Source organism: Nematostella vectensis, chromosome 14, assembly GCF_932526225.1.
Source record: "Nematostella vectensis chromosome 14, jaNemVect1.1, whole genome shotgun sequence".
Classification (NCBI taxonomy): Eukaryota; Metazoa; Cnidaria; class Anthozoa; order Actiniaria; family Edwardsiidae; genus Nematostella; species Nematostella vectensis.
Genome location: NC_064047.1, coordinates 7674464 through 7700293, shown reverse-complemented (window position 1 = coordinate 7700293; position 25830 = coordinate 7674464). Strand labels below are relative to the sequence as shown.

Genomic DNA, 25830 nt, shown 5'->3' with positions numbered 1-25830 from the left:
ATCATTTATACCTAATTTATTACACAATATCATTTATACCTAATTTATTACACAATATCATTTATACCTAATTTATTACACAATATCATTTATACCTAATTTATTACACAATATCATTTATACCTAATTTTTTACACAATATCATTTATACCTAATTTTTTACACAATATCATTTATACCTAATTTATTACACAATATCATTTATACCTAATTTATTACACAATATCATTTATACCTAATTTATTACACAATATCATTTATACCTAATTTATTACACAATATCATTTATACCTAATTTATTACACAATATCATTTATACCTAATTTATTACACAATATCATTTATACCTAATTTATTACACAATATCATTTATACCTAATTTATTACACAATATCATTTATACCTAATTTATTACACAATATCATTTTTACCTAATTTATTACACAATATCATTTTTACCTAATTTATTACACAATATCATTTTTACCTAATTTATTACACAATATCATTTATACCTAATTTATTACACAATATCATTTATACCTAATTTATTACACAATATCATTTATACCTAATTTATTACACAATATTGCCTAATTCAGCCAATGGAAATGGATGCTTTATTCTCAGTATATTTTGCTAGGCTGACAAAATGGTGGCTTACAAAGCCTTTTTCATATGCTTGGCATATTTTTTATGTTAAACTAAACCTTGTGTCTATGTTATGGCTCCTCCATCAGAGAAGTGTAAACGCATGTGTATGCTCTGTCCAATGCTGATATCATCTATACTTATCATAAAAATGCCTGGAAATTACTTAATATTTTTTTAGGTATGAGTCACAAACATTTTAAACATTTCATTTTTTTTCCATTTTGTTAGGGCTCAGCCATTTGAGAAGTCTGGAGTGGCTTAATCTATCAGGAAATAGTATAAAGGTAACAATGAATGGAGTCTGTTTTACTAGCCACAAATGACTATCTGTGTATGTCAACAACAACAAAAACACAACAGTAAACAAAACAACATCACAGCAGCAGACAATAGCAGCAACATCATTTTTGTTGTTTCTGCAGAAAATTGAGAACCTGGACAAGAACATCAATTTATCACACTTGGATCTATCAGATAACAGGTTAGCTGTCTGTCATTTCCATTTAAGATGTTTAATGATGTTTAATCCCCTGATATCATTGTGATTTAGATTGCTGTAAATGATGCTGTATGCTTATCATTGGTATACCAGTTATACCATAATTGTTGAGCCTTGATACTCACCAACTTGCCCTCTGTGTGGGCTGCATTAAGGATCATTAGAGTGTTTCTTAGGTTCCACAAAATGTTCTACTCTTTCAGTGTGTCCTCCTTGTCTGATCTCACTTTCCTAGAAAATCTGAAGGTAGGAAATAATGGTTAATTGATGATGATGATGACAATGATGATGATGGTGATGATGGTAAAGACAATGATGGTGATGATGGTGGTAGTGGTGGTGGTTGTTATGTTGGTGGTGATGGTGATGGTGATGATGTTGATGATGATGATAATCATGACAATCAATGAATTTATAACAGTTGGAGATTGTGGCAAGGGTATTGAAGATGAGCGTGACAACGACCATGATAGATAAGTAAGTTGTTGTTGTTGCTTGCTGATTATGGTGGCTGGGTTCAAGATTATGGTGATGATGGTGGTGACTATGATCATTGATGTTTCTCATCTAATTTTTTGCCTTTTATATGTCCAGACTCTACTTCTTCATGGTAACCTCATCCCTTCACTCCGCCCGGTCCCTGAAGTCCTCCCCAAGAGCATCATCACCCTATCATTAGCTGAGAATGAGTTGAAAGATCTCACAGAGGTACATTAAATTAGAAATATTGTAAAATGATGATGATGATGGTGGTGGTGGTGGTTGTGATGTTGGTGGTGATGGTGCTGGTGATGTTGATGATAATGATGACAATCAATGACTATATAACAGTTAGGGACTTAAAAGCATAGCCATACATACATCACAGCTTCAAAGTCTTTCAATAAACATTATTTGTATAGGCATTTTTTTATGAGGCTCCCCACTAAGAGTCCAAGTGTATAATATAGTCAATAGAAGTAGGTTTTCCACTTAGCTATGAAAGATATTCACAAGTTGCACTTGCCTGGGCTTGAGTCTTCAGGACCTTTTATTTTTTTGTACTTAAAAAAAATAGGCTGTGTGTGTGTTTAGGGGGAGGGGTCAACACAGCCTCCCCTGCAGCTTACAGGCCTTTCTCGCCCGGGCCAGGCTTGAACGTGAGGTCATGGCATCGCCATGCCATCTTCACATTGCTCTATAATCATGTCTACAATGCTGGAAATCTTTTATGGATTCTAATGTCACTCTGCAATGTACATTTGTTATTATTTTGTCTAGCCTAGAATAAACAATTAGAAGGTTTTCATTGAACAGCCCCTTAATATTACCCATCCAAGCCTTTTCCAGCCACTAATGACTTCTTTTTATTGGTTCTTTTTCAGATAAGTTTCCTGTCTTTTTTACCTGCCCTGGAACAGCTGTCAATCAATTCTAACCCCTGCGTCATATCCCACTCGAATACACTGTATCCTTGAAAATAACTTATTTTTACTATGATTGATTTGCCCTGGCAAGTGCATCTCCTGAGCCTTAGCCACATGACGGAGAAACCTGGAAAACGCGAAATTTCAGATAGAGAAAGAAGACACAATTTCTTCAGTGGCTTTAGGTTCCTTGTATTGCGGACTGATTTTTAAAACAAAAATAACGTGAGGCTGAAGTGCACATAATCAGATTTTGGCTTTTTAAGATAATTTTTACTTGATCATCATTGCCTTGTGTATCAGCTCAGGGACGAAAAGCTCAAATTTCAATGACACTTTACAAAAAGTCGCATCAATTTAAAAAAAGTCGCACTTGATATTTTGTTTGCTATAAGTTACTAAGTACTCAGAGAAATTTTCCGCCTTATTCGATGTAAAATGGGCTCATTTGAAGCGTCACGTCATGTTTTTTCCGTCATGTCTCCCATGTAAACTTTAACCTTGACAAACTGTAAGAGAATTTGACTACCGCTCATACATCGCATGCTATTGTGCGCGACTTCATAATCTCGACGGAACATTGATTTCCAGTACAGAAAGGTAAAGGGGTTCGTGACCGTAAACATTTATATAAAGGGGGATAAATTTGATTAGGGCTGGTTTAAAGCTAGGTCAGTCATTGGTAATGTTCAGTTAATGTTGAGGTTAGTCTTTGTTAGTACGGTACGGGGCACTAGAAAAGTGATGGGAGGAGATGGAGCAAAAGCAAAAAAATATTTTGTCAAGAAAACATAGAAAAAAATATTTGAAGCTGACAGCCAAAAAAATTGGGCCTGTAATGTGTGGCCACTATTATTGATTTTATTGGAATAATTGTGGATTTTGAATTTGTTCAAGCCACAAAATATTGCTAATGTGATTACCAAAAAAATCCTCTTTGATAATCCTCCCACCTACTTGTGGTCCGTCAATTTATTCTCTCGAAAAAGCATAATCGGTTTATTTCCTTTTTTCTAAGGAGTGTGGCAAGTAGCTTGCAAAAGAGTGGGGCTCTGAGGTCCTTCTCCCCAGGTCGACACCTTCAATTAATAACTTATCTGAGTGGAATCTCACCACCAGTCGTCCAGGTATTGGGATGTGTTCAGGGCATTATTCAGCATGTAGCCTTGGGTTTTGACGTTCTATTTGGGATCCCTGTGTTCATCATGAGGCAAGAGGGTCTAGGGAGAACCCTGGGAGTTCCACAGGAAACCTGAAACCCAAAAAAATAACACACGGACTAGGCTTGGTGATGTGCCGTTAGTCAGCCAATACTTTGTTATACTTGAAATAGAACAAAAATTTGATGGTGGCACGTTGGAGAATTTTTGCCCTTCCAGTGGTTTGCCTACGTCCTTCAGTGTTTATTAACCCTCTCAAATATTATTTGAGATGTCATACCTCAAGTCTCATGATTCAGACATGGTCCACAAAAGCAATAAGTGCACTACAGGTCACTAAAGCAATATTCATGCGACCTTGGTCCCCCAATAGCCTATTTCCAAATATGCTCGACTGCTCAAAGAAAAGTTTCAAATTGAGGTCCTGTGCTTGTAATCTTTGTTTATCGAGGGTAGCATATTTAACCGAATATTCAGTTTTCTAACATATGGCCCTCGGTTAGTAAGCACTGTCACTAGGGGGTGGTCACTGACAGAGGGTTTATTGCGTCCCCAGTGGTTCTTTTACGTCCCTTCGGTTCAGGTTAATGTAGTGCAGCTTGAAGAGACGGGACCTCCGGTTTAGTGTCCTTATCCGAGAAGACTGGAAACACGGGATAATAACTTTATATCACTTGTGACACAAATTAGAATCAAGGCAGGAACCCGGAAAAAAATCCCCAGTTTGAGCCAGGATTCGAACCTGGGCCACAGTGGTGAGAGGCCGACGCGCTAACACACAAGGCCACCCGTGCTGGGCACAGAGCCTCGATTCAAAGTTTTTCTTTAAGAGCAGTGGAGCATAATTAACAGAATTCCCATTCTTTTGTTCCGCTTATGCAGTTGCAGGCAGTTGTCAATTATGCGTCACTAATACTGTGTTAGCGCAATAGCAAGGTCTTTGTGACGAGACTTGTGATTATCTTGCATTGCAGGCTGAGGGAAGTAGGAGTGTTGCTCAAAACACCCAAGGTACATGACACTATGAAATCATTTTTATTTGTTATTGTTAAAAGCAAACGGCAGTAGCCATGTGAATAATATACATAAAAACTTCCATACGAGTTCCATACGCGCTCTGATGAAAATAGACTGGAAATATCTCCACATAAGGTCTATCTTGAGCCCAATATTCCTTTGTGGTAAGAAAACTATAGCTCTGCTCGTTTAGTGTTGATAAAGTGTTGACAAATGATGAGTGAATAGAAGCTCTGTTCAGGTGCGGTGGTGGAGAGCTTAAGGTACTATTATCATACTTGTGTTGAGTGAATAATACTTAAGATTATGGTAACGAGCCCATAGTTACCTGCCGAAAGAAAGTGCAATAAAAATTTAAATGTACATTGCCTGGTGATTGTACTTTTGTCCGATAATCAATAGATTCTGAAGAGTCTCCAACACCGGCCCGCAATACTGAAGACCGCATTGGAGTTTCTACTGACCAGATGTGGTCTATAATGCGGGCTCACGAGGGCCAGTCTACAGCAGCACAAGACTTGACAATACAGGATGTGTCAGACTCAGGTAACAACCACTGCAACAACAACAACAAATATAGCAAAAACAGCAAAAACAACCAGCAACAACAACGACAACAACAGTAAAAGCAACCAGCAACAAAACGTCAAGAACGGCAAAAAAAAAACACACAGAAATAATAGCAACAACAACAACAACAGCTACAGCGACTAACAGCAGCAATATTAAAATTGAAACAAAATTTGAAACATCATTTTAAGTATTATAACTGTCCCTCCATTATTTTATATTTTGAAAATAAAAATTCAAGCAGATGAAACGATTATTTCATTTGCATGGGCTCCATAGCATACGAAAACACTTGTTACACACGCAGAACACACTAGCCAAATATCTGTCATACATACCCGATAGATCAATCAGAACGGATGATACATGGTATGGGCCAGCAAGGTTTAGAAAATGTGATATGTTTGTATCTTAGAGTTGAGCGACCAATTGGAGTCAGAGTCATGTGATATGTTTGTATCTTAGAGTTGAGCGACCAATTGGAGTCAGAGTCTACATACCTGCCAATTCCTGACTCACCTACCCCTCCACAGGCAGAGTGCAGACAGGGTATGTAATGTCATCAATGACGCACCCACCCCTCCACGGGAAGAGTGCAGACATGGTAAGTAATTCCATCAATGACTCATCCACCCCTCCACGGGAAGAGTGCAGACATGGTAAGTAATTCCATCAATGACTCATCCACCCCTCCACGGGAAGAGTGCAGACAGGGTAAGTAATGCTATCAATGACTCATCCACCCCTCCACGGGAAGAGTGCAGACAGGGTAAGTAATGCTATCAATGACTCACCCATCCCTCCAGAGTGCCGACAGGGTATGTAATGTCATCAGTGACGCAGCCACCGCTCCACGGGAAGAGTGCAGACAGGGAAAGTAATGGTATTAATGACTCACCCATCCCTCTACGAGAAGAGTGTATACAGGGTAAGTAATTTCATCAATGACTCATCCAACCCTACACCGGAATATATAGTGCATACAGGGTAAGTAATTCCATCAGTAACTCATCCACCCTTACACGGGAAGAGGGAAGGCAGGGTATGTTTAGAATCAATAAAAGAATCTTTAAAAATTTCAATCAAAATGCGTGGATCTATATAATAACTTGGCTAAGCTAGATATAAATTTTCCTGTCGTGTGTAGACCCGCCTCGAAGATCACGTGAACTCCTTGTAGAAGGTGCGTCTGCATCTGTCCGTGAACCGAACACTTTGACTGACGATAGCAGCACCGTGCAGATAATTACCAACACAGTGCTTTATCCAAACACCCTGCCTGGTGGCAGCGGTGCGGTGCAGCCCGTAGCCAGCACAGAGCGTTATCCAAACACCCTGCCTGGTGGCAGCGGTGCGGTGCAGCCCTTGACCAACACAGAGCGTTATCCAAACACCCTGCCTGGTGGCAGCGGTGCGGTGCAGCCCGTGGCCAGCACAGAGCGTTATCCAAACACCCTGCCTGGTGGCAGCGGTGCGGTGCAGCCCATGACCAACACAGAGCGTTACTTGAACGGGGAAAACATCCTGGAGATCGAGAGAAGCCAAAGCTACCCTGAGGACGGTAAGAAGATCGTTTAAAAAAAAAAACAACCCGCGAAACCTTTATCTGCAAATATATAGGGTGGGAAGCAAGGGTCATTGCGGAATACATTTTTACAAGTTTTTTATTGCATTATAAAACGTGTAGGCGGTGTGCACTTGGAAACTCAAGGGAACTGGCTGGGGCACGTTTAGTGGATAAAGCAGTTCTTTCTACGGTAGTAAACAATAATGCAGTATTATCGACTTGTGTAGACAAGGACTGCTGTGATCCCGAATGGGGGGGAGGGTAGCTTAACAACCCCAAACACTTGGGGAGGGACATGGTTAAACATTTGAAGAGGATAAGGTAGGTGGAATTGGGAGAGTTCAAAAGACACCATTTTAACTCTTGCAGACTGACCACCTATGGCCCAATTTGATGTGCTATTTACCGTTTGAGTGGGCTGTTTAAATCATTTCCGTCTAACTGTGAGTTTGTTTGACTAAGAAACGGTTGCTCTATTTGCGTAAATCGAAGGTTGTCTCCTGTGTAGCCTTCCTCTGTGTTGTTCACGCAACGCTTCAGAACCAATCAGAATGGAAAATTCACTACCTTGCTTTAAAGCCGCATTGTAACCAGTGTACTTCCGGAGGTCCGACGGAAACCTCAACCGTTAAAAGACAAAAGAATCTATCAGAATCCGAGGAATTTAACAAGCCATCCGCTCGAAATTATCGATCACATCCTCGAAGAAACTTCCAATAGACACACTGCTTTCAATATTTTGAAATATTTTTTCGCGTTTTCCGTTAAAAATCCTCGGAGATTGTTACGTGATCGACCAGAAGTAAACTGGTGACAATGCGGCTTTAAATTCTCCCATTTTTCCCCCGCAGAGCCTGATGACATGAGCGAGCCCGACCCTCCCATCATGACTGAAGAGGAAGCCATGCGTCTTATCAGCCTTGCTGCCACTATTATTCAGGCGCGTGTCCGCGGCTTCCTGGTCAGACAGAGACTCCATTTCCAGGAATACAGGGCCAGGAAGAACGCGGCTGTGGTTATTCAGGCTGCTTGGTAAGCTGAGTTATCTTTAGGTCGTTTGTGTATTGGTTGGGCTTGCCCTGTGCCGAATTGAGGGCATCGCTGCTTTGTGAATGTGATTGATACTGCCTGGCCATGGTGACAAAGATGACCCTGGGGTGGTTATCGATGGTAATGATAGTGATGATGATCATGGTTATGATTTCGGATGTTGGTGGTTATCCAGTTGATTGTGACGATGATGCTATTGTTGATGACGATGATGGAGACTATTTTGGTGGCCATTTAGTTGATGACGACGATGATGTTGATTGGTTATGATTCCATGATTACCAGCTTCAACTGCTACACAAGCTACTCAAGCTACACTAGCTTAAGCGAGCCTCACCTGCAATAACAGCTACACTAGCCTTATATGTGCCACCCGCATTAAATCGCTATATTCGTGACCATAATCATGGAATCATAACCTGTTGATGATCATGATATAACGACAGCGCTGATGATGATGATGATGATGATGATGATGATGATGATGATGATGATGATGATGATAATGATGATAGTGTGGGCGTTGTGATAATGATGATGCTGTCGTTATAATGAACGCTTATGCCTGATTATATAGACAGTAAACGAGTTTGTTCTCGGCCATGAGCCTCATACCAACAATGACTTTCTATTCTTTCTGAAGGCGTGGTTATCGTGCACGGAGCTATGATCTTCATGTAATCAATGCACGAAATGAGATCAGGAGCAATAGACAGACGGCTCACATAAACCATCTTGCCATGTTGGTAAACAGGTGAGGAAACGGTATACATTCTTTTACTTATATCAATACTTCTTTATCAATGACTATTACCACAGACGAGGCGGATGCATTTTCATCATCATCGGCTTTGTAATCTCAGCGTCGTCATCACCACGATCATTAACACCTTCAATGTCACCATCGGCATCATCATCATCATCACCATCACCATTACCATCGCCATCGCCATCACAACCATCATCACCACCACCACCATCGTAATCTTCATCGTCATCGTCATCATCATCATCATCATCATTGCCATCATCGTATTTATTATCATTGGTATTTATAGTCATCAGCGTCATCATCTGAATCATTAAACACCCTTTATCATCGTCATGATTATCCACATCATCTTCGATATCATCAGAAGCATTGCCATCTTGGTCATCATCGTCATCAGTTTTGTTATCATCATCTTTTGTATCGCCGTCATCATCTTTAGCATTCATTATCAGCAGCAAGATTATATAAATCTTCGTCCACTATTCCTGCTCCTTAAAGATAACATCCTCTATTACTTAGATACAAAGATGAAGCGGCCAGTGACCGTAGCAAGGTAACAGAAGCCATCAAATGCATGTGGCTCGCCCTCGAACAACAGAACGCGCTCATTCAGAGCCTTCACTCACGCGAACGCAACAGGGCAGCGGTCACCATACAGAGAATGTGGCGGGGTTACCAAGCTAGAAAGGTTGTACCACGTGTGCAGATGAGAACTGGATACTCAGCCATGGTCACCCTGTGTAAACAACTCCAACAGCAGGTAAAATGTGGATCTAAATCATGGTCTACCTTAGTTTGTGCATTCGACGTTTCGCGATTCTAGCACCTATCCGACTATATATTGTGAAATTCCGTGTCCTTCCGAGTGCACATGAAATAAGAATTTGATAACGTCCCTCCCTCCCCTCCACGGGGATGAAAGAACATGTTCGCGAGCATTACCCGCTTACTACCGCCTCAGGACTCTCCCATATCAAAATCATGGTCCTGAGGCATTGTTAGCTAGCGACCCTGGTGGCAATATAGTAGAATTTCCTTGGCGGTATAGATATAATCTCGAAAGCATTCGGAGAACAGTAGGTCACATGATCAGGCCTTTTTGCCTTACGTTACCTTTTAGTATGTCGTGCTAATATTTCGATTGTGTTGTTATATTTTATTTGTTTGGGTATTAGAGATAAACTTTCACTGTGCTTTGTTTAACAGATGAATGCACTTCAGGCCGAAGTATCCCTCTTGAAAACTGGTAAGCAACTGCTTATTGTAGTGTACCCCTTATTGTATTCCTTATCTGATTTCCTATTGAATAGCTAGGATTTTGAGGGGTCTCTTGCTGGATCGTTATAGAGTTCCCTTTCATTTTTGGCAGTCTTCAAAAGAAACTAAAATAAACTAAATATAGGTGAAGTTATCGACAATGCCCAGAATAACCATTCCGAATTTATGACTCAATAAAGCCGAGTCTAGATCCTATTATCACGCTGTAATTTCGATTAAAAAACTAGTTTCTTGATGTCTATTAGACTTGGTTAAAGTGAAGTACAAGATTTACACGTTCTTTTCACACTTGTTTCCGTATTTTCCAATACGAGTGCCCACTAACAACTGAATTAATTTCGTTTTAGGCAAACATCCTGATAAACAAACAGAGCCATGCTCTCGAACATGGGATATTCCGGAGATAAGGGTTACCCGACCATCGATTGGGACAATTCCGGAGATTCGAGTGATCAGTGCGTCAATCGATAATAACTCGGAGGGTGTCACTGACATGGATGATACCGTGGAAATCGAGCCGTTAGACCTCGGGAAGTATTCGGAAATTCCCGACGTCTCAGTACCAGATGATGAAAGCAAGGAATGTCAACCAGTGAAGAGAGAAGAAAGTGGAGAGAAAAGCACGAGCACCCAGTCGGGCTCAGAATTTATTGGTTCTATGAGTGAAGGTAATGTTGACTTCGAGGTCGACACAAGTAGTGCTAATATTGCGGAGCAAACTGCTTCGGTAGAGGTGACTGATACTATGGGCAGTATGGTTGGTGGAGCATGCAGCGATATTTTTGTTAAGACTGATGACCAAAAGGTTACTGGACTACAGAAGAAGGATGAAATTGGAAGCGAACTGGACCATTGTGAATTATCTAGTAAAAGCTCGCAGCCTGAAAGCGAGCAGGTTAGGAAAAGTAAGACTCATAACGAACATGTTAGCCATGCGCCTGACGGGTTGGATACACAGGAAACAGTTGGTTCAAAAGATGAGGATTCTATAACTGAACGTAAAAAGACTGACCAGAAAGAAGGAAATTCAGAAAGTAGTGTACGTGATTTCGAAGGGGTTCCGATTAGTTCCGAGCTTGCACGAGAAAGACCGAGGACAGTCGGAGCCGACGCAGGAGAATCTGTTCTACGTAACGGAAAAGGGTGTTCTTATAGCAGAGGTACGGTAGAAAGGAATTCCGATGCGGATAAAAAAACTAAACCCTGCTTACCCAGACTTACTTTTTCAAGCCCTCTGCCGTTTACAAGTGCTACTACAGAGCTAAGCGACAACGACACCGGCGACATCCACACAGAGGCAACGAGCGAGGCTTCCCACGAAGCAGCAGGACAGGAAAAGGGAACCCTGGAGTCTAGTAGTAGAAGAGATACCAGCAATCAAGAACACTCGACACCCGAGCAACCAGACCATCAAAACCAAGAACAAGCAGAAGGATTTGGACAGAAAAAAAGATCCGATGAGTTGAGTGGTAATGGGGACAACAACGATCAAGGATACTCGACAACTGGGCAACCAGACAGTCAAAACCAAGAACAAGCAGTGAATTCAGTCCGCGTTGAACCAACACCCCAAGACAAAGGGCAGTCTGAACCCATACACGCGGAGAAACTGCAAGATAAGGTAACTGGACACCAATCAGATCCTGATTCCGGACAATCAGAGACCCCGGCCCCAGAGTCCCCAACTTCACCAACAAAACCCAAGAAGAAGAAAATCTTACTAAGAAGTACTTCCGCTGACCAGGTACCGCGCATGCGCAAGCTTCAGTCCACCATGTCCATGGACTCCTCGCAGCTGAGCTCGTCCTTGAATTTCTCCTCAAGGCTTGGTCACCGTGCGGCCATGATGCTCTCCGAACTGCGGTCCGAGATAGCAAGCCTGACGGCGAGGCAACTCCCGGATGTCGACCTGCCAGAATTCAGGAAGGAAATCAGTGGAGAGGGGGGCAGCGCGTCGAAAAGGATCACGGGAGGGATCTCGGAGGCTCCTTTAGAGGAAGAAGCTGAAAGTGGCGGGGTGCGTACAGGATCATCAAATGCTGGGGAGACGAAATTTGAGGTAACTGATGATGCTGATGACAAAGGTAAATCAGTTGGCAATATTGATGGTGATGATGTTCCCAGGAGACACCCAACTGACGAGAATCATAGTGGTGATGATGATGATGCCCTCAAAATTAGCACTGGTGACTCCATCCTCCCAGCTGGGATGTATGAGAACAGACCGAGTGAGCCTCCTTTTCCGCTAGAATCCGGCGAGAGTAGTAGCTCCTGCGAGGTGTTCCCGAGTAGAGGGACGTCCAACGAGGCATTAAACAACATGCAACCCCCAAAGAGATTCCCGCTTACTCTGGCCACTTGGAAGGACAGGGGCAGAAAGGGCGATGACGTAGGCGACGACGGTGGGTATAGAAAGGGCGCCTATGAAGGCGGTAACCAAAGGCATGTAGAAGGCGCTGATAGGGAAGAAGAGCAAGGCATTACCGAAGCTGAGACTTCAAACCTCGCCAATTCAAGAGCAGACCGTACCCCACAGGATATCACCCCGACCGCAAACGCGGCATTCTTCCCTCCAGAAGCTCTGGCTCTTACCTCCACACCGTTGAAACCAAGGACTGAAAATAAATCTGTTCGCCCTTCTTCTGAATCCCATCAGGGAAGCGCTGGGTCGGAAGGGTACGCCTCTCCCACTGAGCAGGGTGTCAGCGCCGGAGCTGCAGGGGTTAGCCGTATAACGAGTAACCAGCAACGATCGTTTACGATGCCTGTGTTCGAGGACATCGAGAGGAAGTCATTTTCAATGGAAGATTTTATGGAGGACAGTCTTGAAGATTAGTAAAAATTGGAAGTCAGACAACATTATTTTTTATATTTGATATTGCTTTGAGTTCAAATGCCCAGAATTCTAAAGTGTTGATTAATTGAATTATTTAACATTTGATAGTGTTTCCTCTTCCCACAGACCTGTATGTTTTCTACAAAGCCCCAAAAAGCCAACAGTTGCAGTTAGATGCTGCCCAGCAGTCTTTGAACTCAGGGATTCCAAAGGTATGAATCACTATCTTGTTGCAACACAATGTGCTTCAGGGAAAGGTGGAAACTGTAATGAAAGTGGTCAATAGAAGCACAAAATGGGCTGTGGATATATTGAGCATGTGGTAATATCATAACTGTGAGGTCAGAGCTGGCCATAAAAGCACACTTTGAGCCAGTGTGCTTTTGCAATGTATTATGTTGTTATTATGTTTGTTTTGCAGTCATGTTCTTCAGTTATTTGTAATACTGTATGATTTCATCTCCTGCCAATTGTCTCATAGAGTCGGACAAGGAAAACAGTGGAAGAAACTCCTCATTATCCAAGTGAGTGGACTGTTTACAATATGTCTGTCTGACTGGTTAGCTTTTCTGTATATGTCAGCATGTCATTTTTTCTGTGTACAGTATACTCCTAATTAAAAAACAAGCTGTCAGTGCAATAATGAATGGCAGGTCCAAGACTGAAAGATGGTTTTTTTAAATTAAAATTATTCAAACATAAAGTTTACAAAGATATTCAGCTAAGCCAGAGCCAGACATGGCTTTAAATGGATTATCATTTGATTAATCCATATTCCCCTGCATTCTGAAGAAATGCAATAATGAGAACCATGGTACCATTTTGTTGTAGAACTGTCATTTGCCAAACAATGACATGTTTGCTATGATAATGTTTTTAGAAATAGGTGTATGCCTTGTAGCCATGCACTGGGCAATAGTGGGGGCAAAAGGTTGAATTAAATTCAGTAGCTGTTGCAATAGTACCTCGATTCAATCTCAGCAGCAAAGGGGCTTCCTTTGGAGGATCTGCGAAGTGAAATGGCAGACTGCATTGTGCGGAGAGATTTTCTCTTAGCTGAGGCCAAAAGATGGTGATAAGTGCCCTGCCTGAAAGATAGGGCTGTTTATTGTTAATATATGAGACTTCTGGTATTTATTAACATTTCATTGTCTAGGCTTCCTTATCGCATGGTGTTTGCTGTAGCCACTTTAGATGCAGTTCTTCTGTATGACACTCAACAGCAAGTCCCATTTGCTTATGTCTCCAATATACACTACTCAGGCATTAGCGATATGGCATGGTAGGTTACAGTTTCTTATTCCTCTGACTAGACACAGCCCTCAACCCCATCAATTGGTCCCTCCATCTAGCCTTTCTACCACATAGTAGGGGTCTCCTGGATATTTCTAAGCCTCTAACAGAGATGGGAGAAGATGGAAGTTCCAAGCATTATCACCATTATGGAATCTGGATTTTTAGTTTTAATTTTAAATACTGGTACAGAAATGGCTGTGGCTGTCATGCCAGCAAGCTACAAAAATAAATAAAATTCAATGTAACTAAGCCCCAGACAGAAATGTCCTGGCTGATTCATAGAGCTAAATGATTTTCTTTTCGTTTTTCTGTTAAAAGACAGAGTGCACTTTTAAAAAAAAGTCACATGAAAGTCACATGATTTCTTATGTCTTAAACTGTACCAACCAATCACGTTCACATCAGTACTATAATTCATCAGGTCAAACAACGGCTCTACTCTTGTGATATCCTCCACCGATGGGTATTGTTCGATGTTGTACTTCAAGGATGGCGAACTGGGTACTCCATACAAACATTCCCTGCAAGAAATCCTTGAGACACCACCCATCACTATGAGTACCCCACTCGCTGGCAAACCAAGTAATACCAGTAGAAACAGCCCAACTGTTGATTCACCTGGTAAGACTTGAATGATCTATATAACCTGTTACCTATCTTCTTTGTGCCTCATGGCACATAAAGCCTCCACAGAATTCTTCCAGAGTGTTCTGTTTGCAGCAACATCACTTGCCTAATCCCTTGTCTTCTATCCCGCACTGTTTCTTTCTCTATCTACTGTTCTTTGCCCGGTGTTCTTACGTCTTACTCTATTCCGTTTTCGTCCAGGTGTCCACATTGTGGCTATCTTGGCAGGCCGGCACTCAGGATTTTTCTTGCAGGGGTGCGATATCCCAAAAGGTGGACACAATTTTTCAGAAAGAGAACAAAGAGGGATTTTTTATGCCTTTGCAGTATCTTCATGGGACGGTTATTGTTGGATTTCATTACATACCAGGGTGATCTAGCTAATGCTTTATAGTCTACAAATATCATGTCTATTGAGAACCAAAAGTGGACTTTCAGCCATTGTGGGGGGGGGGAGTGGTTCGATTGTACCCCCTGGGTATTGGCCTGCTTGGTATGGCTTTTTGTAGCTTCTGGACTTTTTCTTTTGCCATAGAACATGCCCTATTATCTTCCATCTTCCCTTCTTTTAAGAGTAAAATCTCTTCAGTGAGCAATTTCGGATCCGCCCTCTCCCCACTCCTTAGACCTACTTAATCTAGATAAAAATGTTTTATTCTTTGATTAATAAAGGCTGAGGATTTTAAGTGATACTTTCCGTAAACATGTTACTTGCAATTGCTTCACTTTAGAATCAACTGTCTGAAAAAAAAAGGCCACAGAGTGAATCGTTGATAGCAGGAATCGATTTTGGTAGATGTTTGTCATTGTTTGTCAGAGCAAGATAGGAATAATTAAAGGAAGGTCAGATTTTTTTTGTTGCTGTTGATCTATGAAATCATCCAGGTTCTCATAAGCAGGAGTTAACTGTGTAGTCTAAACCCAATTTCTTTTTCTTTTTTCAGAAAATGTTTCTAGAAAGATTATCCTTAACCAAGTTAATGAAAGCCAACCAGCACCAACATCACCACTTGTTGAAAAGTCTGATCCGGGTCTGTCAAAGAAGAAAGAAACCAGAGGCATTGACCAGTTCACAGTACCCCTATCTCAAATAAAGGAGACCAAACCAGTGACACCACGAAGAGTGCCTCTTACTTCCCCATCAGTTCCTTCTGGTACCACTTCAACAGACCACTCACAGCCAAGACGCGTACAGCTTGTAACCATGCCAGTGCCTGGTCAGATGGTGAGAGCTCAACCTGGACAAATTGTTAGTCCTGCTGGATTGCAGCCGGTGTACCTTATTTCTGGCCAGAATGTAGTACCTGTTACTGTTCAAAATCAGGCTGGCCAGGCAGTTAACATGGTACCAATGCAAATAGTTAACCCGAGTAATCAGGGCGGCCAAGTGGTCGCTGTTGGTGGCAAGCAATCTCAAGGTCCTGTGCAGTTGGTGACATTTCCAGGAAACGTTGTCCATGAAACAGGACAAGCAAATGTATCTGGTCAAGGCCAATATTCAGCTCTGACATCTAGTAGTGAATCGCTCCATCCTTACCCATTGCAAATCAATGCTAACTGGGAAACCCAATCAAGTGCCACTCCAATGTGCCAATCAGGTGCAACAGACACGACAAATAACCAATCACCGGCTGTGAATTCCTCTGATATGCCATCAAGTGAGAACTCTGAGAAAAGAAGAGTTCCATTTGGAACAGTTGATCAGAGCAATAAGTTACAAGAAAGGAAGGAGAAAACAATCAGGAAACACATTCCTCTTGAGCCTACAGTGATCGTCCTTGACTGAAGCTGCAACCTCTTTACATACACTAGGGAAATCCTTTTTAATTCCTCTCTTATTGCAGCTAAACTAGGTAAAAAGAGGGGGAGGGGCAATCAAGCATCTGTTTCTTGTATTTTGTAAAGGCACATCTAATTTCTTTCTATCTTCTTCCTCCTGACCGCAAATGCGTGTGTACATTCTCAGATTACAGCTTTATATGTGCAAAGAAATACTCCAAATGGTATATCCCCAATCTTAAGATTGCTTCTTCCAATGGTGGGTCGGGTATATAATTCTTATTGTAAAAGCTTTGGGTGCTTCAATAAAAAAACGTCCTACTTTCTTGTCTCGTCCTAATAGCTACGCCACTAGACAAGCCACGCCTTTTTTGTTGACGAAACTTTCCAAAAATTCTTTAAGAATTGATTTAAAAAAATATCTCCAATCAGAGAGGGTTCAAATCAGAATATTAGGGCGCGCCTTTCTTGGTCTCAACAACGTGAAAAGGAGGCGAGCCCAAAAAAACCGCGATCTTTATAGCGGGTGACAAGGAATCAATTACCGCGAAAATAAATATCGGACAGAAATCTGTTACCTATCAAACAGCAATCCCTGAACTGGGGATCAAGGGCACTATACAAACCTCCCCCTTCTTTTTCATGGGTTCAGCATTGCTCGATTTCCAGCCGTCGCTAGCCATCCGGGGGCACCTACTGCGGGCTCACAGAAAAGAGCTGGAAATCAAGCCTAAGCATTGCAAGGTGCCTTGACATTTTACAATAGCAGAATACAATATCGAAACGTTAAGCAACCGTGACTCATAAGGTGAAAGGAGACCACTGCAAAGGACAGACCCTTGAATGAATAAAACACAGAAGACGATTCACGAAAGCTATAGAATTGTATTTATTTTGATAAAGTATAACAAGCCATCATTGGTGGCTTGTTATACATAGCCCAACTTTTTGGCTGGTAGTGTTTACTCTGTCTGAATAGCACTTGACTGGTCATAACAGGAAAAAGCGTGCATTTTTAGATTAGTGTGTGAGTTGTGAATTCATCCAAGATCCAAGCCACGAGAGCCAGGTCTACCCCCCCCCCCCCCCCCCACCGCAGTTGAAAGTATAATAAAATTTAGAACACTACATGTCGACTAACACATAGAAGGCTTAATAAGACTTGTTTTTACAAAAACCTTCGCACGCACAAATGAACTTTCGAGATCTTTATTCACTTCGATGAGTGACGTTAACTAACGCACGAAAAAAAAAAACATCACGCATGCCGGAAAATTCAGCAAAAACAAAAATTCAATGAATTGACACTGACTGATAGCGTATTAATGAATTCTAAAAACACATTTGTGGATTCTATGTGGTTGTTTTGGCTGCGGCTGTGTTTGTGTACGAAGAGGACGCTGTCTGCCTCGCTTGAGCAAGCAACCATAGCATATGTCGTAAGTGCAAATCGATTTTTACTTACTCCTGATTGATTATAAGTAGCTCACCAAGCTCGCAACAGGCACATAGCTCGGAGCCACAACGTTTACAGGAAAATAATCGTCAATAACAGCGCAAAAATGTCAAGTTCTGAAGAAGGGATTTACGTATGTATACAGGTGAGTCTTTTGAGTTGAATTATGTTTTCGAAAACTTTCTTTTGCTTGCCTAGAAACATTGTAGTTGTAGATCTACCGGTACTTCGCCTATTCATTAAAAAACACGTTTCTCTCGATTTGCTTAACTCTTTTGATAAAGAAAAACCACTGTGGAGAATCATTTTATGTGTATTTATCATCGAGGCAGTCTTTTTTATAGAATTGCCCTCGCAAAAAACGGGTCACAACCGTCTTCTTTCTTGTTTCTCAGCCAGACATCCGTTCGGTGATTTTTCTTTGCAATAGCTTCTCTGCTAATCTTTATTTTAGTGATAATTAAATCTGTACTCGAGTAGATGTACTCGAAGATGTAGTTACTCCTCATCGTAAAAAGGCAATGATTCGGTCTTTTATAAAAAAGGTGTTTCAATGCTCTCAATTTTTTCAATGCTCGCATTGCATGTAAAGATAAAGCGAAAAAAAAATTCCCCCTTAAAAAGGATGATTCTTGTCATCAAACTTTTGATGCCTTTTTTGTATTGATTAACATTAATATTAGTATTTTTAACCTTCAGATTGTCGGATAGTAACTTTATCTAAACATGATAAAAAGTGGTGGAAAATAGGGTCTTACAATGACGCTTTGGTAATGTTCTGGAAGCTTCTTTTAAGATAATTGTTTACTATTATAAATTCACGTTATGTTTAGGTGACCCGTCGCGGTTGACCTCCGTATATTTCCCACCCCGAAGATAACTTTTATTGTCTTATAAAAATAACTGCAGGCTGATAACTGAAACACACAACATTGGATGTCGATAACCAGAACTCAAACCTTCAATTAGCCTTCGTATTGTCGCTCGGCGGTGGGGACTGGTAATAGAAAGGGAGCAGCTATTTCATCAATTAACCCTTTTCTTCCCAGTCTTCTTTCGGGCACCGCTGCAGCTACTCAATTCAAATTAAACCGCTATTTTTATTATTCATTAAAATAGTTATCAGAATTACGTAATCATAGGTGACGCATAAGGAAAAGCAATTGAAGGGAAACAATCGATTTCGGTTAGCAGGTTGTTCGACAAGAGATGGAACTTGGGGCAATTTAATGCTTTTTTATGGGAATATCACATGTGACTTTATTAAGGGAGGGTCCATCTCAAGATACTACCCTCCCCCCCGACCACAGGCAGTTAAACGCCTCCTTCACTCTTCACCCCCCCCCCCCCCCCCCTATTACGAGATATGTAAATACATCCAGAGGCGTGTCTTGAGAAAAACACAGGGTCGGGTCCAGTCGAGTAGTAATTCACAAACCACGGAATTAAGTTCATTTCTTTTGTTGTCATCATTATCTTACAAGTTGTAAATAAGATAATGTACCAGCTGATGTGCAATGACTCTTTGAGCTATCACTGTCCAGCAAATGCAATGCTTCGGGTTTTACTTTTAGTAATGTGCAATGCTCTTCAGTGTTTGTCAGCTATTTGTTTTGTTGATGTCAGTGACCCTTGAGCTACCATTTGTTCAGCAATGTGCAATGCTCTTCAGTGTCTATCGATCTTTTGATTTGTTGATGTGCAAAGACTTTTAGAGCTATCACTGTACAGTAGGTGCAATGCCTTTGGGCTTTACTAGTCCTTAACAATGGGGATAGGTCACTTGATCCATCTAGAATTGTTTCTATTTAAATACACACAAACTAACCATCTTACAACTACCAACTAAGGTGTCAACCGGAGGCGAACAATCATCTCGTCTCATGAGCAGGGTGGAATCCGGATACCCCGTACCCCCTATAGGCGCTTACCCAGGATTAGCTGGGGGGGGCAGTCATAGGTATAATCAGTTATAATAGGTATCATAAGGAAAAAACATAGTATTTGAAGATTCCTTACTAAGAAATTAGCCAATTTTTGGCCACCAAGGGGTGGGGGGTGCGCAGTCATAGGTATCATATGGAAAAAGCCTAGTATTTTAAGATTCATTAATAAGAATTACCCACTTTTTGTCCACAAAGGGGGGTCTGTGCGCACCTATCGCACCCCCCTGATTACGCGCCTGCCCTTTGAACACGCTCACAACAATAAGCATATGAAGAAAACGTTGTCGTTTTGGGGTCTGGTACCAAGGAATCTTAGTTTCTTTCCAGAGGCTTTCTCCATTGACTAAAGATGGTCACAGTCACTGTTTTTCTCTTCAAATTACAAGACATAAAGTTTGCGAGGCACCTGCGGTACGCCAACCTACCCCCCCCCCCCCCCATATTACCAGATTAGTAAAACACAACATAAAAATGTGTTTTTTCCTTCAGGCAGACTCCACCAAACAGTTCCCTGCCGCCGTAACGAGTACTCAGCAAGTGCTGATGATGTTTAAGCTTAAAGGCGTCGAGCCTAAAGTGCTTCTCGTGCTTGAGGACGACAAGTCTATCCTGAAGGAGATCAGTCCATCTGGGACACTCCCCGTTCTCTTCCGTAACGTGAAGGGCTCACGAGAAGTGTATGAGGAGGTCGGTGCTATCGAGGATTTTATCGAAAGTCTGCCTGGGCCAAGCCTCAAGGGGGGGAAAGGATCGTTAATGGGTAAGTATGAGTAGTATACTGAGGCGGCGGTGTGATACAAAAAGTGGGGAGGGGTGGAGGCTTAATGGTCGTTTCGAGGGGGAAGGGGTACCTGGGTTTGACATAGAGCAGGTCAAAAGGAAAACAAACAGTAAAAAATAATCTTCTAAATTTAATCTTCTAAATCTAGTTAAATTTTAAAATTTGGAATTTAGCTTTTGGTCGGAGAAACTCCTTGGATGCGGAATCTTGAGCTTATATATTGAGAATTGGAAAATTTCATGCCATTTTTTTTTTGCTCTGTCATCAGGAAACTTTTCTCTTTTTTCCTCAGCCAAGATCCAAAACCTGATGCTCCTGACCAAGTTCCGCTCATTCCTAAACAGCAATAATACCAAAGCTGAGGATACACTTAAGCTCCATCTCGAGATCTTGGACAAGCTTCTGGCGTCCAGGAAAACGAGGTTCGTGGAAAGTGACTCCTTGACATTCGTGGATTCATATCTTCTACCGATACTGCTGGTCATACGTGTCGCGGGCGCAAAGAAGGGGTTTCAGATCCCGGCGACGCTGAAAAATGTCCGACTTTACATCGAGGAGGGCGATAAATCACAGGTTTTCCAGGAAACTAGGCCAACCGACAGCTCTATTATCGATCACTGGTGCCGACGATAAACTGGAAAAATAGTAGATTAGCTCTGTGGCTTTATACGGTGGTCAAATGTGGACATGCCGAATATCTCGACAAACTTCTTCTCAGCCAGCTAGCTGGCTCTTGTTGAAATGGGGGCCCTGTGGTTACCTTCGCTCGAGTGCACCATGTTCGAGCTCCAGAATCCCCCCCCCTCCCGCCCCCCAACGTCAAATACATATACACATACGTGAATCTTGCAAATAGCAGGTAATGCAGTCAATGCCCCCATGCTAGATAATGTACAAGTTCCAATGAGAGCTGCATATCAATATTTGGGTGACCTTCAAACCCGCTCGGTCAATCTCTGGGAGGCCTGGGTCTAAGGGCTTTTCAAGATTAGTGAGATAAAAATTTGACCAAGCTGTCAAGTTTTTTTGGACAAATTCTTGCCACGAGTCTCAAATTGACAGGAATTAGCATTTTTCACCATATTTTCTGGAGATCAGGGAGCGGGAAAACTTTAGCTCTTCTAAATATGGGCATCAATGACCATATAAGGCAATGCGAACGAAGGACACTATCCTTGGGGAATATGTTTGATATGGTTACCAGGCTACACGCGTCCTTATTGTTCCCGCCAAAATGGCTCCAGGGTAGAAATTCCAGTGTATTTCGCGTGTTGATATTTTGTTCAGTTCCAGTGCTAAAAATTACACTCTAACAGAAAATGCTTTTAGAGTGAGAAATGTTTACGTCAAATTTAATTTCTATATTCTCTGAATCAGACCGCCTTAGACTTTTACGCCTGTATCTAAAATTGTATTTTAGTATATAATTAGTGTATTTATCAAATTAAAGATAAACGCCTTTGCCCTCTCTGGGAATTTTATTAAGTGACTAAAACTATTTTCCCAGTATCTGGTAAATATACCGCGCTGGAGAGAAGCAAACAAAAATCCGCACCTAAACAAGAAAAGGTGCGTGAATTGGAAGCACTGAAGTTTAGGTGCATACAGCCGGAATTCTCCAGAGTAATGGCAATCACAGCTAGATATCTCTAGCGCAAGTGAGACCACATCCAGACATCTCTAGCGCAAGTGAGACCACAGCCAGATATCTCTAGCGCAAGTGAGACCACAGCCAGATATCTCTAGCGCAAGTGAGACCACATCCAGACATCTCTAGCCCAAGTGAGACCACAGCCAGATATCTCTAGCGCAAGTAAGACCACAGCCAGATATCTCTAGCGCAACTAAGACCACAGCCAGATATCTCTAGCGCAAGTAAGACCACAGCCAGATATCTCCTGCGCGCAAGTAAGACCACATCCAGACATCTCTAGCGCAAGTAAGACCACAGCCAGATATCTCTAGCGCAACTAAGACCACAGCCAGATATCTCCTGCGCGCAAGTAAGACCACATCCAGACATCTCTAGCGCAAGTGAGACCACACCCAAATATCTCTAGCGCGCAAGTGAAGGTTGGTTCTCAATTGGACGAAAGCGCAAGCAGAACGCACGTAATTTTCCGATCCTCACTGGAACCAAGCGCAAGAGAACGCAATTGCTTGACTTTCTTTTTGTTTTTGACCGTTTCTCACTTCTGTTGCGCTTCCGTTGGTGCTACGCTTGCAATTGCGTCCTAGTGAGAACCAGCTTTCAGATCACAGCCAGATATCTCTAGCGCAAGTGAGACCACAGCCATATATCTTTAGTGCAAGTTTGACCACAGCCGATATCTTTTGCGCGCAAGTGAGACCACAGCCAGATATCTTTAGTTAAAGTTTGACCACAGCCGATATCTCTTGCGCTCAAATGAGACCACATTCAATATCTCCTGCGCGCAAGTAAGACCACAGCCAGATATCTCCTGCGCGCAAGTGAGACCACAGCCAGATATCTCCTGCGTGCAAGTGAGACCACATCCAGACATCTCTAGCCCAAGTGAGACCACAGCCAGATATCTCTAGCGCAAGTAAGACCACAGCCAGATATCTCTAGCGCAACTAAGACCACAGCCAGATATCTCTAGCGCAAGTAAGACCACAGCCAGATATCTCTAGCGCAAGTGAGACCACAGCCAGATATCTCTAGCGCAACTAAGACCACAGCCAGATAACTCCTGCGCGCAAGTAAGACTACAGCCAGATATCTCTAGCGCAAGTGAGACCACACCCAGACATCTCTAGCGCAAGTAAGACCACAGCCAGATATCTCTAGCGCAACTAAGACCACAGCCAGATAACTCCTGCGCGCAAGTAAGACTACAGCCAGATATATCCTGCGCGCAAGTAAGACCACAGCCAGATATCTCCTGCGCGCAAGTAAGACCACAGCCAGATATCTCCTGCGCGCAAGTAAGACCACATCCAGACATCTCTAGCGCAAGTGAGACCACAGCCAGATATCTCTAGCGCTCAAATGAGACCACATTCAATATCTCCTGCGCGCAAGTAAGACCACATCCAGACATCTCTAGCGCAAGTGAGATCACAGCCAGATATCTCTAGCGCAAGTGAGACCACATCCAGACATCTCTAGCGCAAGTAAGACCACAGCCAGACATCTCTAGCGCAAGTGAGACCACAGCCAGATATCTCTAGCGCAAGTAAGACCACATCCAGACATCTCTAGAGAAAGTGAGACCACAGCCAGATATCTCTAGCGCAAGTAAGACCACATCCAGACATCTCTAGCGCAAGTGAGACCACATCCAGACATCTCTAGCGCAAGTGAGACCACAGCCAGACATCTCTAGCGCAAGTGAGACCACAGCCAGATATCTCTAGCGCAACTAAGACCGCGACAACATATCTTTAGCAAGAGAGATCACAGCCAGATCTGTAGCTCGCAAGTGAGACCACAACCAAACATCTCTAGCTATCGCAATGGCGTAAAGATCTAGCGCAATGGCGACCACAACGAGATATCTCTAACGGACTAACGCAAGTGACCACGGCTCTAAAAGGTCAATTAAAATATGCTGCGCGCCCAAATTCCGGCGAATTTTTATCGTCATTTTTACCTGCTTTCATCTAAAAATAATGAAAGTCAAAGCCAAAAAAGACAAAATACGGAAATGAATCCTATTTGTAATTCAAGTCTTTCTATGGCGATGAAAATAGGTTTTTCTTTTTTTTACGCAATACAATACTGAAAACAAATATTGCTTGTGTCAAAAACCAAGGACACATTAATCCGACAACGTTTTTGGCTGTTTTTCTTTATTAAAAAGGAAAAAAATTCCTAAATTGAACTACTTGAATCGCTCTCGAAAGCCGCATACTATGATTGGTCCACGTCAGGGAATACCCCGCAAGATATTACGCATGCGCTGGGCTACTCCTTTCCAAGATGGCGACGGGTGTACTTTTTGTGTTTTGCTTTGCTCTTTTCGCTTTTTGCTCCTCTGCCAACAAGGTAGAGGATCAAGACCAGTGCAGGGTATATGCAGGTGGACAGGTCTATCCAGAGAGAACTAAGATATCGGAACATGCTGTACACTGGAGCAAGGCGCAAAGTAAGAAAACTTGTGATGGGACATTCATCGTTCGTGTCAACACGTGTCTCTTGTACAGTACTTGCATTGTTTAGTATTTTTCTTAAAATATGAAGAGTATTTGGTTTAAATTCTTTATGTTGTTTCCTTTGACCCCTAAGCTATCTTGATATTCTATTCTTTAACTTCCCATATCGTTTGTTTACAATATCCGGTTTTATACACTCGTTGATTTTTGTAAAGAATAAACTTGTCTTTTAAAGACATTCTTTTGTTCAACATTAAAGCTTTGTGTTTAGAAATATTGTAGTTCGAAACAGAGCTGTGTTATGTTGTGTCTTCATGGTAACATTGTGTGATATTTCGCTTTTACTTGAATACTTATTAGGTTCTAAATTTCCGTATAAAGTATGTATAAAACAAGTTATGAGTAACTCACATAAGTAAGTTACTTATGCCACAAAACGTTATAAAACTCTAAATTATTTATAGTTTTTACTCAATATTTATATTGAACTGAGACTTGTAGGGTTTGCTATCCTATGAAATTGTAGAATAACATATTTGATGCTTGGTAAGAGTCAGCCAAGTCCGTGTGATATTGCACAAGTTTTGTCATATGTATGAGTATACATCTATTGTAATTAATGTTGCACCTGTAAGGTATGGTAAGTCAATACATCCTTACCCGCAGTGGTTCATGGGTTACATATAAATAGCTGAATCCTGGTCTCTGAATGCTGTGTGAATGTTTAAAGGCACATAAACAAGAATGCTGAAGCTTTTCTAAACCTGTGTTTGTTTTGATTCATGCTTATTACCCATTAAACACTGCGAGTTATGACACATAGATTCTCCAAGTGCAATATTATTTGAAATAGGTGTATAAATTATTGACACTAATAAACCTAGATCACTGAATTTACTGATTATGCAATCGAATAAGGATTTTTTATGATATCCCATTCCATTGTTTTAATCTTGTAAAGTATACTTCACAATATTGTTGAACTCAATGTCAAGTATTTTTTAAGTATGCAGTGCA

The 25830-nt window shown here is 41.7% G+C and overlaps 4 protein-coding genes across 4 annotated transcripts in view; 3 read left to right on the top strand and 1 right to left on the bottom strand.

The window, feature by feature from the left end:
- The window catches only part of LOC5510274 (neuromedin-U receptor 2-like), a 20252-nt gene extending 18740 nt beyond the window's left edge, over window positions 1-1512 (bottom strand). Inside the window, exon 1 of the mRNA XM_048721304.1 lies at window positions 1279-1512. The gene's annotated coding sequence lies outside the window, so the exon portion shown is untranslated. The remainder of the gene's footprint in view (window positions 1-1278) is intronic.
- Window positions 1-12825, top strand: part of LOC116601131 — a 15983-nt gene extending 3158 nt beyond the window's left edge. The window contains exons 4-19 of the mRNA XM_048721295.1: window positions 883-938; window positions 1077-1135; window positions 1357-1399; window positions 1748-1861; window positions 2518-2600; window positions 3076-3159; window positions 3578-3686; window positions 4694-4730; window positions 5139-5282; window positions 5772-5855; window positions 6454-6867; window positions 7725-7905; window positions 8567-8677; window positions 9215-9455; window positions 9902-9941; window positions 10321-12825. Coding sequence (XP_048577252.1) covers window positions 883-938; window positions 1077-1135; window positions 1357-1399; window positions 1748-1861; window positions 2518-2600; window positions 3076-3159; window positions 3578-3686; window positions 4694-4730; window positions 5139-5282; window positions 5772-5855; window positions 6454-6867; window positions 7725-7905; window positions 8567-8677; window positions 9215-9455; window positions 9902-9941; window positions 10321-12809 — 4289 coding nt within the window. The 3' untranslated portion in view covers window positions 12810-12825. The remainder of the gene's footprint in view (window positions 1-882; window positions 939-1076; window positions 1136-1356; window positions 1400-1747; window positions 1862-2517; window positions 2601-3075; window positions 3160-3577; window positions 3687-4693; window positions 4731-5138; window positions 5283-5771; window positions 5856-6453; window positions 6868-7724; window positions 7906-8566; window positions 8678-9214; window positions 9456-9901; window positions 9942-10320) is intronic.
- A 42-nt stretch (window positions 12826-12867) lies between these two features.
- LOC125559731 lies at window positions 12868-16834 on the top strand. The gene is made up of 5 exons (XM_048721294.1): window positions 12868-13021; window positions 13291-13333; window positions 13966-14091; window positions 14527-14726; window positions 15677-16834. Exons 3-5 carry the CDS (start codon window positions 13979-13981, stop codon window positions 16516-16518), a joined length of 1155 nt encoding a protein of 384 aa, XP_048577251.1. The 5' UTR covers window positions 12868-13021; window positions 13291-13333; window positions 13966-13978; the 3' UTR covers window positions 16519-16834.
- A 1043-nt stretch (window positions 16835-17877) lies between these two features.
- LOC125559730 (chloride intracellular channel exl-1-like) lies at window positions 17878-22162 on the top strand. The gene is made up of 3 exons (XM_048721293.1): window positions 17878-18112; window positions 20403-20673; window positions 20987-22162. Exons 1-3 carry the CDS (start codon window positions 18074-18076, stop codon window positions 21325-21327), a joined length of 651 nt encoding a protein of 216 aa, XP_048577250.1. The 5' UTR covers window positions 17878-18073; the 3' UTR covers window positions 21328-22162.
- The last annotated feature ends 3668 nt before the right edge of the window (window positions 22163-25830 follow it).